General features: G+C 47.9%; 1 protein-coding gene across 2 annotated transcripts in view; it reads left to right on the plus strand.

Moving 5' to 3' along the window:
- The first annotated feature begins 2,670 nt into the window (after positions 1–2,670).
- The window catches only part of ZNF74 (zinc finger protein 74), an 18,357-nt gene continuing 6,012 nt past the window's right edge, over positions 2,671–15,015 (plus strand). The window contains exons 1-4 of one of the 2 annotated variants that reach the window (XM_081801633.1): positions 2,671–3,189; positions 3,540–3,625; positions 13,502–13,628; positions 14,069–14,167. In XM_081801633.1, the coding sequence (XP_081657759.1) occupies positions 3,156–3,189; positions 3,540–3,625; positions 13,502–13,628; positions 14,069–14,167 (346 nt within the window). In that variant the 5' untranslated portion in view covers positions 2,671–3,155. The remainder of the gene's footprint in view (positions 3,190–3,539; positions 3,626–13,501; positions 13,629–14,068; positions 14,168–15,015) is intronic. The other variant, XM_081801634.1, reaches the window with a different exon arrangement.

A 15,015-nucleotide genomic window follows, 5' to 3' on the forward strand; every position in this document is an offset into this window, starting at 1 on the left:
TTAGTTAATTCCTTCATCTGAGTCCCCTGTGGGTTTCTTTACATAGACATTTTTTTTTTCCTTGACTATGGGTCTTACTTTCCTGCTTTTTTGCATGTCTAGTAATTTTTTATTTATTTTATATTGGCCATTGGATGATGCTGTGAAAGGATTCTGGATTCTGTTATCTTCCTTTAAAGAGTGTTGAGTTTCATTCAGGTAGGCAGTTAAGTTGTTCACAATGATCCTGTGAGATCTTGGTTTTAGGCTTTCTTAAGGTAGGTCTATTTTAGTTTTGCCCTTAGTCCTAAGACATAGTCCTTAACATTGGGCTATATCTTTACACTAAGGCCTGCACCTTCTGGGATTCCAATGGAAAGCTCCAGGTATTTAATAAATCCCTTGGTGACAGTTACCAAACTCTGTTGAACTCTCCACTCAGCTTTTTAGCCTTCCAAATGATGCTTAGAGGAAAGCATCCTTGGTGTTGTGTGCAGTTTAGGAGTCACTCAAGAATTTCAGGGGAATTTTTATGCAGATTTTGAGGCTTATCCCTATTTGGCTCTCTCCAAATTCCTGGATTTTTTCCTCTCAATTTAGAACCATTCTGAAAGCCCTGAAACTCTGGCCTCTGTATCATCAGCCCATTATCTTCTTGAGATCTATTCCTCTGTGCAAGCTTATAACTATTATTGGCAAGAGGATTAGTCTGATACAAGCTACCTGTACAGGTACTTGGAACAGGTATTTAGGTTATAACACCAAACAATAATGTAATAAGACATTACATTAATGTCTTTAATGTGTTTGGGTCTTTAAAATCTTCCAATTTTAAGTGCCTTTTTTTTTTTTTATTGAGGTATAACTGACAGACAATATTATATTAGTTCCAGGCACGTAACATATTAAGTTGACATTTGTACACATTGTGAGCTTTTTACTTTTAAAATGGTATATATACCCATATTTCTCTGGAACTCCACATGGCCCTGCTAATCAGCCCTCAGGATTTTACATGGATGACCCTAAGGAGTCAGAAAGTAAGCTAGGACATCTCTTTACCTAGTGAGAGTCTTACACTACCTATTCTCAATTAAATGCCTTTCACAGCTCCAGAATTCTACAGTTAGTATTAGAGTAGTAGCTGTACCCTCCCATCCACTTCCTTATATTAGGCTGGACACATCCCTGTAGCTACTGTCTTACTACTTTTCAGGACTGGTAGGCAGAGATATGGGTGGACAGAGCACTCAATATATAGAGTTCCTGGGATTGTACTGATTTACATACAGTCACACAACCAGATCCATGACATCAGTATGTACACAGGGGCACAGATTCACAAAGATGCACACACTGATGAGCACTGTGGGTACACACAAACACACTGAGTGACATACAGGGGAACATATACAGCACACACACACACAGTCATACCGGACCTGTGATACCCACCCAGACACAAACCAGAATTGTGAGAGAACAGCTACACACACACACAGGTTTACAGATTCACCTGCACAAGACATGTACACACTGCCACACACAGATTGAAACAAACTCACCCAGATCTGTAAGACCCATAGAGACACAAATGCATACACAGGTTCACCCATACACAAGGACTCACACATTAACCAGCCCTGTAATGCAACAACCACTCACCACTATACTCACAGATTCACAACCAGATTTGTGAGATTCAGGTGCACACAGTCCCACACCCACCCAGGTTCCTGCCCTGGGGTTGCTATTGAACGCTGTTCCTGCACTGGGCACAGCTCACTGGTATCAAGTGAGAACCTATGGCCAAGCCTACCTGGAGTCAAGGTGGGGGTCTGAAAAGTTTCCAGTCTGCACCCCCTCTGCCCCACCCCAAACTAGCTCTCAGTAGGAAGCTGTTAATGAACTTTCTTCTGGAGTTACTCACCTGGGTTCAAAGCCTGGCTCCACCTTTTCCTGGCTGTGTGACCTGGGACGCTGTGCCAAATTTTCTCCATCTCTAAAACGAAGGTAATAATAGTTACCAAACCTCACTGAGCTGTTGTGAATGTTCTGCCAGAAAATACACGTTAAGCCCTTTACAGGTAGGAAACATTCCTAGCGTGTGGCTGGTGCTCAATAAATATTGGTGTCATCACTGTGTTAAAAGTCAGAGCACTGGGCCAGAGCTGCGCCACAGCCCAGACCCTCCTTCCCAAGCTCCTGAGGGTGGGCAGCCACGAGGCCTGACAAATGGGCTGGAGCGCTCCCTCCTCCAGGGTCCCAGGTGCACGCCCACCACCTCTAGGGTCCCTAAGGCCAAAGGCCTGAGTCTTTTCGCAAAGATGAATGTGGGTCGGAGCCCACCCGAAGACATGGACGAACTGACAAGATAATTCCACGTTTCTGGGCACCGCTCTCTCGCACCCTCAATGAGACACAAACACCGCCCCACATAAACACACACACACCGAGATAAAAGCGCCTTTTGCAGCAGTGGGTGGGAAGGAGAGTGGGGCGGGGCCAGAGCCCTTGGTCGCTGGGCCGGGAACTACATTTCCCAGAAGGCTCTGCTATAAGCCCGTTTGCGTCAGGGCGCAAAGGCTGCTCCGGGACCCTGATGCCCTCTGGGAAATGGAGTCCGCGCCAGCGCGACGCAAAGACTACCGGAAGTTGTAGTTCGCGCCCGTCCGCGCAGGCGCACTTGCCCGCAGCGGTCGCCGGGTTTCTCCTTTGTGGCAGTCGGTGGGCTTTTGTGGGAGGCCGGTCCTCTTGCTCGCGCATCCTTCCGACCGTCGGTCGGTCTGTCCGTCCGCCGCGGGGCCTGTCTGCCGGACGCGCTCTGCGGCCCCTGGCTCCTGACGGCTGAGCCTGAGGCCGGCCCTGGTCCCGGCCCGCAGTGTCCCGGGCGGAGTGTGTGACGGGCTGCGTGGGGCGGGGGTGATGGGGCGTGAGCTCAGCCTGGGGTGTGGGGCGCTTGCTGAGCCTGCCTGACTCCGACCTTGGCGGTGGGGGGTCCGCAGGGGACTTCGCGTGCGTGACCGTGCAGCGGGGACTGCGTGTGCGACCCCCTGGGGCCCCCCTGCAGGCTGTCCCTGAGCCCCAGGAGCAGGACCCGCGCCTCTGGGCCTGGCCTGGGGCCCAGGAGGCTGCAGAGCTGCCCACGCTTCCGGGGAACGCTGCCGAGGGGCGCCATGGAGACCCCTGCCCCGAAGCCCCAGGAGACAGGTACAGTTGGCTCTTCTAGTCAGTGGGTCTGTGGACTTGCGCTTGAGGAGACTGACACTCAGAGAGGTCGGGCTAGTTTCCCAGAAGCACCTAACAAAGTCAGGCCTTCTGCATTCATACCGTGCACACCCGTTTGTTTCCACTTCTCAGGCATGCTGAAGAGGAAGGGAATGGCAGTTTTTCCTTCAGATTGTGCCAGATATTGGGGCTCGCTCCCCACCTCACCTGCAGGGGACGGTTCCTGACTCCTCTGATCCTCCCCCATGCCAGGGGTGGAGTGGGCTTTAGCTCAGCCATGCACCTGGTAGCTATGGGAAGAACAGCCCCTTTGACTCATTTCTCCTCCGCAGCTCTGCCCTCTCAGGAGCCTGCTCTTACCCTCAAAAAGAATCCAGAGGATAAATTGGGTCAGGGTCTCCCGGAAGCCAGTTCCGAGGTGAGTGGTTGTCTTTTCTTCCTTCTGAACATCTCTTTCTTTATGAAGAGGGTTGGCATTTTTCCCCTGCCCAGGATTTTCAGTCATCCAAAGACACACACACACACACACCCCAACCTGGGGGCCTGCTCTCCCTTCCTCAGGAAGCTCTGGGCATGGGAACAGCTCCAATTGAACAGAGTCCAGGTGTGCCCTTGAAATGAGTGCCGCTTGCAGCCTCGTTCAGCCCAATGGGTGGGTCGTTTGCCCAGGACCTGTTTGTGAAACACTATACCAGGAGCTGTGAGGAATGGTTTTAGTGGCACCCGAGCACGTAGATGACAGCTCACATGAGATCACTTCAGTCATCTCCACATGCAGGCCTAGGGGATGGTCCTCATCTGGGGGAGTTTTCTGGGATGGGATCAGGTAGGGGGGTGTGAAAGCACTGAAGGAAGGCTGCGTTGCAGCACCAGGGTAAGAGTGATGGTAGGGGGTGCATCCCTGTGTGCTTTTCCTCTGTGCGGGGACCCTGAAATGGGGCTGTCAAGGAAGAACCTGGAGTTTTAGAGGATCTGGGAGCTCAATAAGGAATTGGCCTTGGGGCCACTTCTGCAGCTAAGTAGGGCCCAAATCCCTCCTTTCACAGATTTTGGGTCTTGTTTCTCATTTTGTTCTACCACCTAAACCACCCCCATCCCTCACAGTATTTAAAAGGGTACAGCTGATAAGGAGAGTTTGCAGTAGTGAAAAAGTCTGGAGGGTTGAGGGTCCCTTTGACTCAGGATTTAGTGATTCTGTTAACCTCCCACTTGAAAGGGGTCTGATTACAGAAAAATAGAAATAACTATAAAACATTATGAGATGTGCCTAGCTTCTGTAATGTGTTAGAATGGTCTGTCATTCTATAATAAACTCAAGAGACATGACAGTCAAATGTAGTACATGATCTTTGACAGGCCACAGGTCCAAAAAACTCAAAGGCAGTTTGGGACAATTGAGGAAATTTGAAAATGGATTTATCTTAGATCATATGTTATCAGCATTGAATTTTTTGGGTGTGATGATCCCACTGTAATTGGATAAGAGAATATACTTAGGATATACAAGGTGAAGCCCATAGTGTGAGATGTCATGATGTCTGCAACTTACCTTCAAATGATTCAGCAAAAAGTACATGTGCGTGTCTGTGTGTGTGCTTGTAACTGACTACCTCAAGGTGGTATCCTTCTTGTGCATAGGTGTTATTCCTAAAAGATCAGCTTCTTAGATCCTTGAGTAACTGGTCCTCCTCTCCTGAGTATTCTTCTCTCCTGGCAGTCCCACTCAGACTCACAGTCAAGTGTTTTGCTCTCCTGGGACATCCCAGACAATCTGTTCTGATTTCCCCACTAGTTTCATTACCACACATCTGCATTTGACTCCCATACCTGCCCCCTGGAATTTGTTTCCTATCCTACAGAATGAAGATTCACAGGACATGGGCTTCTCCCAGTGGGAATAATCCCCAGACAGGCCTGTGCAAGGCTCAGATCCTACTCTGCCCTTCCCAGTTGACACCCCCACACAGAAGCCATGTAGCCTCTGATAGTCCCCTTTCTCCAGCACCACATTCTGACATCTCTGGAGCTTTGTTTCTGCCCATGTTTTTCCTTTCCTCTGCCAACACCATGACCATTATGCTTCATTCCTGCATGCCTCAGTTATGGGCATGTTCTCAGCATGTGTCGTCACCCCCACCTTCTCATCTCCCTGAAATCCAGTGGGTTTTTTGCATCACATTTATTGAGGTGTAATTTATATACAGTAAAGTCCTCTGATTTTAAGTAGAGGATTTGATGAGTTTTGGCAAATGTGTACAGTTGTGTGACCAGCACCACAATCATAAACTAGAATGTTTCCATCACCCAAAAAGTTCCTTCATGCCCCTTTGCAGTCTGTCCTCTCCCCCTGCTCCTTGGCAACCACAATTTTGTCTTTTTAAGAATTTCTTATGGAAATATATAGTATGTAGTCTTTGGTTTCTTTTTAAAAAGATTTTATTTTTAAGTAATCTCTACACCCAATGTGGGGCTCGAACCCACAGCCCTGAGATCAAGAGTTGCTCTACTAACTGAACCAGCTAGGTGCCCCACATAGTCTTTGGTTTCTAATTTCACTTAGCATAATGCTTTTGAGTTCATGTCTTTAAGTGAATCAGTAGTTTGTTCCTTTTTATTGCTGAGTAATATACCATTTGTATTAGGTTACAAGGGCTGCCATAGCAATTTATTGTCTCAATTCTGGAAGTTCAAGATCAGGATGTCAACAGGGTTGGTTTCTTCTGAGGCCTCTCTTCTTGGTTTGTGAAGGTACCTTCTCCCAGTGTCTTCACATGGTCTTTCTCTGTACATGTCTGGCTCCCAAATTTCCTTTTTTTTATAAGGACACCAGCCCTATTGGATGATGACTTACCATAATGACCTCATTTTACCTTAATTACCTCTTTAAAGACCCTATCTCCAAATATAGTCATTTTTCTGAGGTATTGCAGGCTAGGGCTTCAACATATGAATTTGGAGGGATCACAACTCAGCACAAAACACCATTGTATGGGTATTTACAATTTGTTCATTAGGGGACATTAGGTTGTTTCCAAGTTTTGGCTATTATGTGTAAAACCTGCTATAAATGTTTGAGTACAAATATAGACATGTGCTTTAATTTCTCTTGAATGAACATCTGAGTGGAATTGCTGAGTCAGATAGTAAATGTATATTTAATTATCAATTTTATCGGTTATTTCCAAGAGCCATCTTTTGGTTTCATTGATTTTCTCTATTGCTTTTCTATTCCTATTTCATTTATTTCAGATCCTTATTATTTCTTTCCTTTACTTATTTTGGTTTCTTAAAATTGAAACTCAGATATTGATCTGACACCTTTCTTCTTTTCTCATATAGCATCCAATGCTATAAATTTCCCTCTAAGCACTGCCTTAGCTACATCCCACAAGTTTTATATTGTATTTTCACTTTTATTCAGTTCAAAATAGTTCCAGTTTCTGTTATGATTTCTTCTTCAACCATGTGTATTTAGGAATGTGTTGTTTAATTTCCAAATATTTGGAGGATCTTTTCTAGATATCTTTCTATTATAGATTTCTTTTTTTTTTTTTTTAAGATTTTATTTATTTATTTGACAGAGAGAGACACAGCAAGAGAGGGAACACAAGCGGGGGGAGTGGGAGAGGGAGAAGCAGGCTTCCTGCGGAGCAGGGAGCCAGATGCGGGGCTTGATCCCAGGACCCTGGGATCATGACCTGAGCCAAAGGCAGACACTTAATGACTGATCCATCCAGGTGCCTCTCTATTATAGATTTCTAATTTAATTCTGTTGTAGTTAGAGAAGGAACTTTGTATGATTTGCATTTTTTCAAATTTACTAATATTTATTTTATTGCCCAGGATGTGTTTTATCTTGGTAAATGTTCTGTATGCACTTGAAAAGAATGTGCCTTCTGCTTTTGTCAGCTAGAGTGTTCTGTGAATGTCAATTAAGTCCTTAAGTCGAATGATGTGTTAATCAATTGTTCTGTATCCTTACATATTTTCTACTTAGGTGTTCTATCAATTATTGAGAGAGATTACTGTTGAAATTCCAAGTATAATAGTGGATTTGTCTGTTTTTCTTCAGTCCTATCAAGTTTTTGCTTTATGTATTTTGAAGCTCTGTTAGTAGGAACATGTATATTTAAGATTGTTGTGAGCTCTTAATGAATTGATGTTGTGGTAATGACCATTACATAATCATGTAATGATTGTTATATAACACCTCTCTTTGTCTCTGATGATGTCCTTTGCTTTGAAATCTGCTTTGTCTAATGTTAATATTGCCACTTCAGCTTTCTTTTGATTAGTATTTGCAGATTATATCTTTTCTCATTCTTCCCCTTTTAATCTACCTTTCTCTTTGTTTTTAAAGTGGGTTTCTATAGCTGATGTATGTATGGTTGGGTCTTAATTTTTAAATTCAATTTGACAATCTCTAATTTCCAATTGGAGTATTAAGACCATTCACATTTAATGTAATTATTGATATGGATAGATTTACATCTGCCATTTTGTTATTTGTGTTCTATATGTCTTGTGTTTCTTTTGTTTCTGTTTCTCCCTTAACGCATTCTTTTGAGGTAAACAAATACTGTTTTAGTATACTCTTCTTTTTTTTTAATTTTTTTTTTAAGATTTTTAAAATTTATTTATTTGACAGAGAGAGAGACAGTGAGAGAGGGAACACAAGCAGGAGGAATGGGAATGGGAGAGGAAGAAGCAGGCTCCCCGCGGAGCAGGGAGCCTGATGCGGGGCTCGATCCCAGGACCCTGGGATCATGACCCGAGCCGAAGGGCAGACGCTTAACGACTGAGCCACTTATTGGCTGATGCCATCCACTATTGGCACCTGCCATCCACCAGCCCCTCAGATGAGCACCCCTGTTTTAGTATACTCTTAATTTTTCTGATTTTATTAACTTGTTTTTTCCTTTTAGTTACTTTATTGGATGCTGGAGTGAATTTTACTTTGTTGAGTATTGGCTTTTTTTGGAATTCCTTAAATATTTCAGGAATTTGTTCTGGGATGCATTGAAATTACTTAGTATCAGTTGGATCATTTCAAAGCTTCTTCTTAAAGTTTTGTTCAGGTGGGACCAGAGGGGGCACCTGAGTGGCTCAGTTGGTTAAGTGTCTGCCTTTGCGGGTCAGGTCATGATCCCAGGGTCCTTGGATTGAGCCCCACATCGGGCTCCCTGCTCACAGGGAGCTTGCTTCTCCCTCTGCCTGCCACTCCCCCTGCTTGTGCTCTCTCTTTCTGTGTGTCAAATAAATATACTCTTTTTTTAAAAAAAAAAAAGTGGGGCCAGAGAAGTCTTTAGTCTTGGGCTAATTTTGTCAGACCACTGAAGCTGTCCTCTCCTGGGGACTTTACTCAGTGCCCGTATAGCAGGAGGACGTTCTACTCTGGCTGGTCAGAACATAAACCACTCCCAGCCTTGTGTGAGTTTTAATGATTGTTCTGCCTATTTCTTTCTGGTGTTTCTTTTCCTGGTTTGGGGGAGTTTCTTCCCAGGCACATGCCTGTTGGTCCTCAGTCGGTCTCAAGTGGATCCAGAGATCTGAGTCTGTGAAACTCCCTCTGCTCTGGCATGTTGCCCTGGAGATTTTAATCTCCTGGACTCCCTAAACTCTGTTCTTCTTCAACTTGGTGAGACCACAGGCTCTGTCTGGGTTCCACCTGCCCGCACTGCCGTCTGGAAACCTTCCAGGTAGGAAGGTGGGGTGGTTGTAGGGCTCATTTTGTTTCCCTTCTCTCAGTGGTCTGTGTTCTGAGCTGCAGCTTGGCCAGTGTCTTGAAATCAATCATGGTTTTATACATTTTGCTCAGTTTACTAGTTGTTTGAGGTAAGAGGGCAAATCTGGTCCTTGTTACTGTTTTGTGTCTGGAACAGGAAAGCCAATTTTGACCAGGCTGCTGCTTCACTCCTCCAGCCCACACTCAGAAGCTGTTGTCCCTCTCTCCTGCCTTCCCTCTGTCCATCCTGCTGCAGAATACAAGCATCCTCACCCTGGAGTACCTGTCTTCCAACTCTGGCCAGAGCGGCACCTCCCACTCCTCCTTCTCTGACGCCAGAGCTCCGATAGCATGAAGTCTCAGGACGCACAGCTCGGCCACCTCAGCTCACTGTACTCCCAAAGCCCAACTCACCCCATTTCTGGGCCCTTAGCCTCTCTGCTGTGGTGTGCCCCTTCCTGTCACGATTCTGGATGCGGCACAGACTACTCTTTGTTCTTTTCTCATCGGGCCGGGGGCAGGGTCTCCAGCCTCCTGGTGTGCCCAGCCAGAGGGCTAGGAGACGGCCATGTGGGGACTCACAGATGCTGGGTCCTTTCCTTGGGACCCAAGACTGGCATACTTCTACCCCACTTCATTTTCTCCTCAACCACAGGAGGCCCCACTGCTCCCAGTCCTTTCCCCCTAGCTAGAGAAACTGAGGCTCGAGGAAACTAGGCGGCCGGACCAAAATGGTACAGCTAATCCCTGCTCTGCTTTGATTTTCCTTCTTCTTTGAAAATTTACAGAACCGGTATTTGCTGTGTAACAAAATTCCTCAGCAGAGTCTGTTACTAATCTCCTTTCCCTGCACCTACGGTCACATTTCCCTGAGGCATCCAGTGTCCTCAGTTTTGACATTTACTCTTCCACATCTCTCCCCTGGTTCACGTACGCAGACCCCAGAGTACACAGACACAGGGCTTCAGCGTGTCGTTTTAAAAATGGGATTGTACTGTGTACATTCCAGTGCTGCCCTTTGTTCGAATTGGTGTATAATTCACATACCATAAAATCCACCCTTTGCAAGCGTACAATTCGGTGGTTTTGAGTGCGTTCACAGGGTAGTGCAACTGTTACCACAGTCCATTTCCTCAGCCCTGTAAGAACCCCTGTGCCCATCAGCAGTCACTCTAGCTCCCAGCAACCACTAGTTTGTCTTTTTGTCTCTCTGTATTTGCTTATTCTGGGCATTTCACATAAATGGGATCACACAGTATGTAGCTGCCTTCTTCTGGCCTCCTTCCCTTAGTATAACGTACAGCGCCTATCTTTGGCTGGCTGCATTATTTTCCACGGCCGGCCTGTGTGCATGTACCCTAACTTAGCCAGCTGTCCTAATGCCTTGGTTGGTTGGTTTGGGGTAAGAACAGTGCCGCGATCCCCCGCCTTGCATTTGCTTCCTTATGTGCAGGAACTTTTGTTTCTGCCATGCGAGGACCCAAAGGGTATAACAATTCCCACTCCACCAAAAATGCTTCCTTGTGGCCGGAATACTAGGTTTTCATTGGTGCTACTCACTCTGATTAGGGAAAACGCGTGACCTTATTTTTGTTTCGATTTACATTTTCCTGACAAGAAATCATTAGTCTTCTCATAGTCCATTGGAAATTTGCAGTTCTTCCTCCTTGAGTGGCTTTTTCTTATTTTTAAGATTCTGAAACATTTAAACAGAATAAGCACAACCTTCTATGTACCTACTTTGCAAAATTAATGTCTAACTTTTGTCATATTGGTTCCGAATCGTTTTAAAAAATGAAACATTGCAGGTAAAGGCAGGTGCATCCTCCCCCACATCTCCCTTCTCCCCTGCCCTCATCAGTCTGTGATAGTTTCAGAGGACAGTGACTAACAGCAAACACCATGGGGCACCTGCCATCCACCAGCCCCTCAGATGAGCGCTTCACACATAGTAGTAATTCACTGGATCCTCACAGTGATGCCATGACTCAGGGACTATTAGCAGACAAGGCAACTGAGGCACCCCCGACTCATAGAGCTAGTAAGGGCAAGAGTGGGGAGCCCACGTGGGCCACTGAGCTCGGAGCCTGTGCCCTTACCCACCAGGCAGCAGACCTAGATGCATATCACAGTGGGCATAGTTCTCCTCGGCCTGCTTTTGTAACCACTGCCGCACTCTTAATCGCTCCCCACAGGACAGGTTACTCCACTGTGTTCGTTTCCACTGCTGCACTGTATCCTGTTGTGTATTCATCCCTACCAGTGGGCTGCAGCATGTTTCCAGTGTTTTCTTAGCCACTGTAGGCTGGATAGGAATCTCACAGTGGGCTTTCGGACACAGAGAACACACTCTCTCAGCTTTACTAGAGATGATAGAATAGGTTTCACTTTTCAAAATGGATGTCCCCCTTACCCCTGTCCAACGGTGTAAGACCTTCCCATTTCCCCATGGACCAGCCCACACTTGGTATTTCCAGGCTTTAAACATTTTGCCTCTCTGCTACATGTGAAATGGTATCTTTCTGTTTTCTCATTTCGGGATGTCTAGTGTGACTGAGTGTCTCTTCATGTGCTTCTTAATCATTTGCCAGTCTTCTGTGAATCGTCTGCTTATACTCTATGCCCATTTTCTTTTTTTCTTTTTTCTTAGCGTTTTGTTAAGTGTTGCCTGCAGAAAACATAAACTTTTGGGGCGCCTGGGTGGCTCAGTCGGTTAAGCGTCTGCTTTTGGCTCAGGTCATGATCCCAGGGTCCTGGGATCAAGCCCCGAGTCGGGCTCCCTGTTCAGCGGGCTGTCTGCTTCTCCCTGCCCCTCTGCCCACTCGTGTTCACTCTCTCAAATCAATAAAATCTTCAAAAAAGGAAAACGTAAACTTTAATAGAGCAAATGGAAATCTGGTTTCCGGGTTTGCTGTCATACTGGCCAGGGACTTATGGAATTGTCTCCTAGAGGCCCCCACATTTAGATCCTTGCTGCATCTGGAGTTGCATTTTGTGTGTGGTATAAAGAGGGGCTTTATCTTTCCTCCTGTTTTATGTTGGTGTTTGTCTTAGCATGGGTTGCCATAACAAAATACCCTTACTTGGCAGCTTCAACTGCAGAAATTGATTTCCTCACAGTTCCAGAGGCAGGAAGTCTGAGATCAGGGTGCCGGCAGGGTCCGGTTTGCTGCAGCTCTCTACCTGGCTCTCACGGTGCTCTCAGGCGGTCTGTCCTCAGAAGGCACGGGCTGGGGGTGGGGGGAGGATCTCTTTTGTCCTCTTCTCGGAGGCCACCAGGCTTGTCAGATCAGGGCCCACCTTTATGACCCCACATAACCTCAGCTACCTCCTAAAGACCCTGTCTCCAAACACAATCACGTTGGAAGGGAGGGCTTCCACATAGGAATTTCAGGGGGACACAGTTTAGTCTGCAGCAACACTGAGAATTATCTAAAAGTATAAACCACTTTTAGAGCTAAAGGGCAAAGCTCTTGTGACCCCAAAGGATTTCCCCACTCTTCCCGACTGCCTGGTAGTCACAAGTCCTCTCAAGGCTTGATGTTCCGCACCCCCGTGCCTGACCATGGGTGCTGATGCAGACCCAGGGTTTCCAGAGAAACCTGGTGACCCCTGGGAGCTTGGCCGCATGCCAGTCACTCCCAGCAAACAGGTAGGTGGGAGCCAGGCCTCCCCTGCTTAGTTTATTCTTCATTCTTATGTCTAATGTAATGCCCTGTCTACGATTTAAGCCAGGCTCCCATGGCGCCCGCATCTTTAAAGAGCGAACCACCCTTGCCACCTTAGGTCGGCACCCTGATGGGTTTTGAGAGCTTATTTGCTGGCAAGAGGGACCCAGGGTGGGATTGGAGCATGGAGAGCAAGAGGAACATTGGGGATGGTAACCTGGAGGCTCCAGAGTGGGTGAGGAGCCCCAGTCAGCAGAAGAGCCTGGGGTTCTAGAACAGGAGTGCGTGCAAGTGTCAGTGCCAGGGCTGGGGAGGGTAGGCACAGGTCAGTACACGGGCCCAGGGAGGGCAGGGGAGCAGGGGTCCCATGGGAAGGTGTGGGACACAGGCAGGAAGAACTGAGAGTAGCTCCCTTGGTCTCTTGCTGACAGAACTTGCTGATAAGTACAGAGTTTCCTTCGTTAGGGTGTGGTAATGGCTTCCTGTCCAGAGTAGGGTCCTTTTGCGATGGTGAGATTTGAATAGGGCTTCTGGGTTCTTCGTACTATTCTTTTAAGTTCTTAAATTTGACATTCTTAACCCTGGGGAGCATAGCATCTTACCCAGAACTTACAGCAGCCTCCAGCCCACAGAGGCACCAGCACCCAGGCTGGCCGGGTAGCTTGGCCCTCCCAGTCTAGAAGGCCGGGTCCACTTGGCGAGTCCTGGCCCCGGCATGGTGTGTATGTTGGGGCTGTATGATAGATGGCCTGTAGCACAACCTTCCATACTCAGGAGAAGGTCACCAGAGGTTAACCCTTCATTCCTAAGGTCCTCAATCGACATGTGGCTCCCTTGGAACCATGAACACAGTCCGAATCAGTCCCGTCCTGGGCAAATGAGAATGTGCATGTCATTCCAGGAATCAGTGACTTTCAAGGATGTGGCTGTGGACTTCACCCAGGAGGAGTGGGGCCAGCTAGACTCCCCTCAGAGGGCCTTGTACCGTGACGTGATGCTGGAGAACTACCAGAACCTTCTTTCCCTGGGTAAGACAGCTCCTCAAAGCCCAGTGTGCAGTCTGGCCATTCTGCCATGCCATAGGTATTACCAGGCCTCCCTTCGGTGCCGGCCCTGGTGCAGGCCCTGCAGGAGTGGGAGATGTGGCTGCTGCACTCACACTGGGGCTGGGCAGTGCATGTAACTGCCAGCATCCTTGCCTGAGGTGGGGCTGGTCCCGGGCTGGAGCCAGAAGAGAGGGAGAGGGTGGACAGGGGCCTGGGAGCCCAGCCTGCCCTGGAGCTTTCCGAGGGAGACAGGGCAGGGCCTCAGTACCTATGGGGTCCTCAGAGTGCACCCTTGAGTTTGGGTTCTGAGTGTAAGATCCCCCATCCCTGGGGATGGCACACACCTTGGGTGCTGGCCCGGACAGCCCCACCCTGGGGAGCCACAGCACACAGAACCACACACACCACTTCCTCCCTGCAAGCAGGACCCCCAGTCTGTAAGCCGGATGTGATCTCCCACCTGGAACGAGGCGAGGAGCCATGGCAGATGCCCAGAGAAGTCCCTGGAGGGGCTTGTTCAGGTGAGTGGGGGACACAGTGGAAGGACATGCAGACTCCTGCCTCACAGGACCACCCCCCACCCCGCCTCCTTGTGGTCCTGCTTCCCTTCCTTCCTTCAACACACACACAGCACCAACGGCATGTGGGGAACCCTGCTGGAAATACATCGGTGAGCAAAACAGGCAAAGACATCTGCCTTCAACTGGCAGGAGACAGAAATCATGTCTATATCTCTGGAAACATTTCACAAGTGGCACTTGTTGGATGGACAGGGGCGGGGAGTATGTGTGGACCTGGGGTCCAGGGCCTCCCTCACCAAGAAGAAGGCAGAGTCAGCCTGGGGGTGCGGAGAGGTGGGGATCACAGTTCGCAGAGGTGACTCAGAGGGGGACGGCCCTCAAGGGACGTGAAGCTGACAAGAGATAAATTTAGCTTTTAAAGAAATGTACATACATCTCAGGGCCAGAGCACACATTTACAGTTTGCAAACGTTCTGAAGGAAAGACCGAAGAGAGGCGGTCTGGGGGCAGTCTCTTCCCTCCTGGCACCAGGGAGAATTTAGATACAATTAGCATTTCTGGACTTGTGTTTACCCCGTGTTCACGCCCAGCCCCGACCCAGTTCCAACACACAGCCGTCTCTCAGTCGATGTCTCAATATGTCATGTCCAGGGCGCCTGGGTGGCTCAGTTGGTTAAGCGACTGCCTTCGGCTCAGGTCATGATCCTGGAGTCCCGGGATCGAGTCCCGCATCGGGCTCCCTGCTCGGCAGGGAGCCTGCTTCTCCCTCTGACCCTCCCCCCTCTCATGTGCTCTCTGTCTCTCTCATTCTCTCTGTCTCAAATAAATAAATAAAATCTAAAAAAAAA

This window comes from Leptonychotes weddellii, chromosome 13, assembly GCF_054177405.1.
Source record: "Leptonychotes weddellii isolate Sample4059 chromosome 13, ASM5417740v2, whole genome shotgun sequence".
NCBI lineage: Eukaryota > Metazoa > Chordata > Mammalia > Carnivora > Phocidae > Leptonychotes > Leptonychotes weddellii.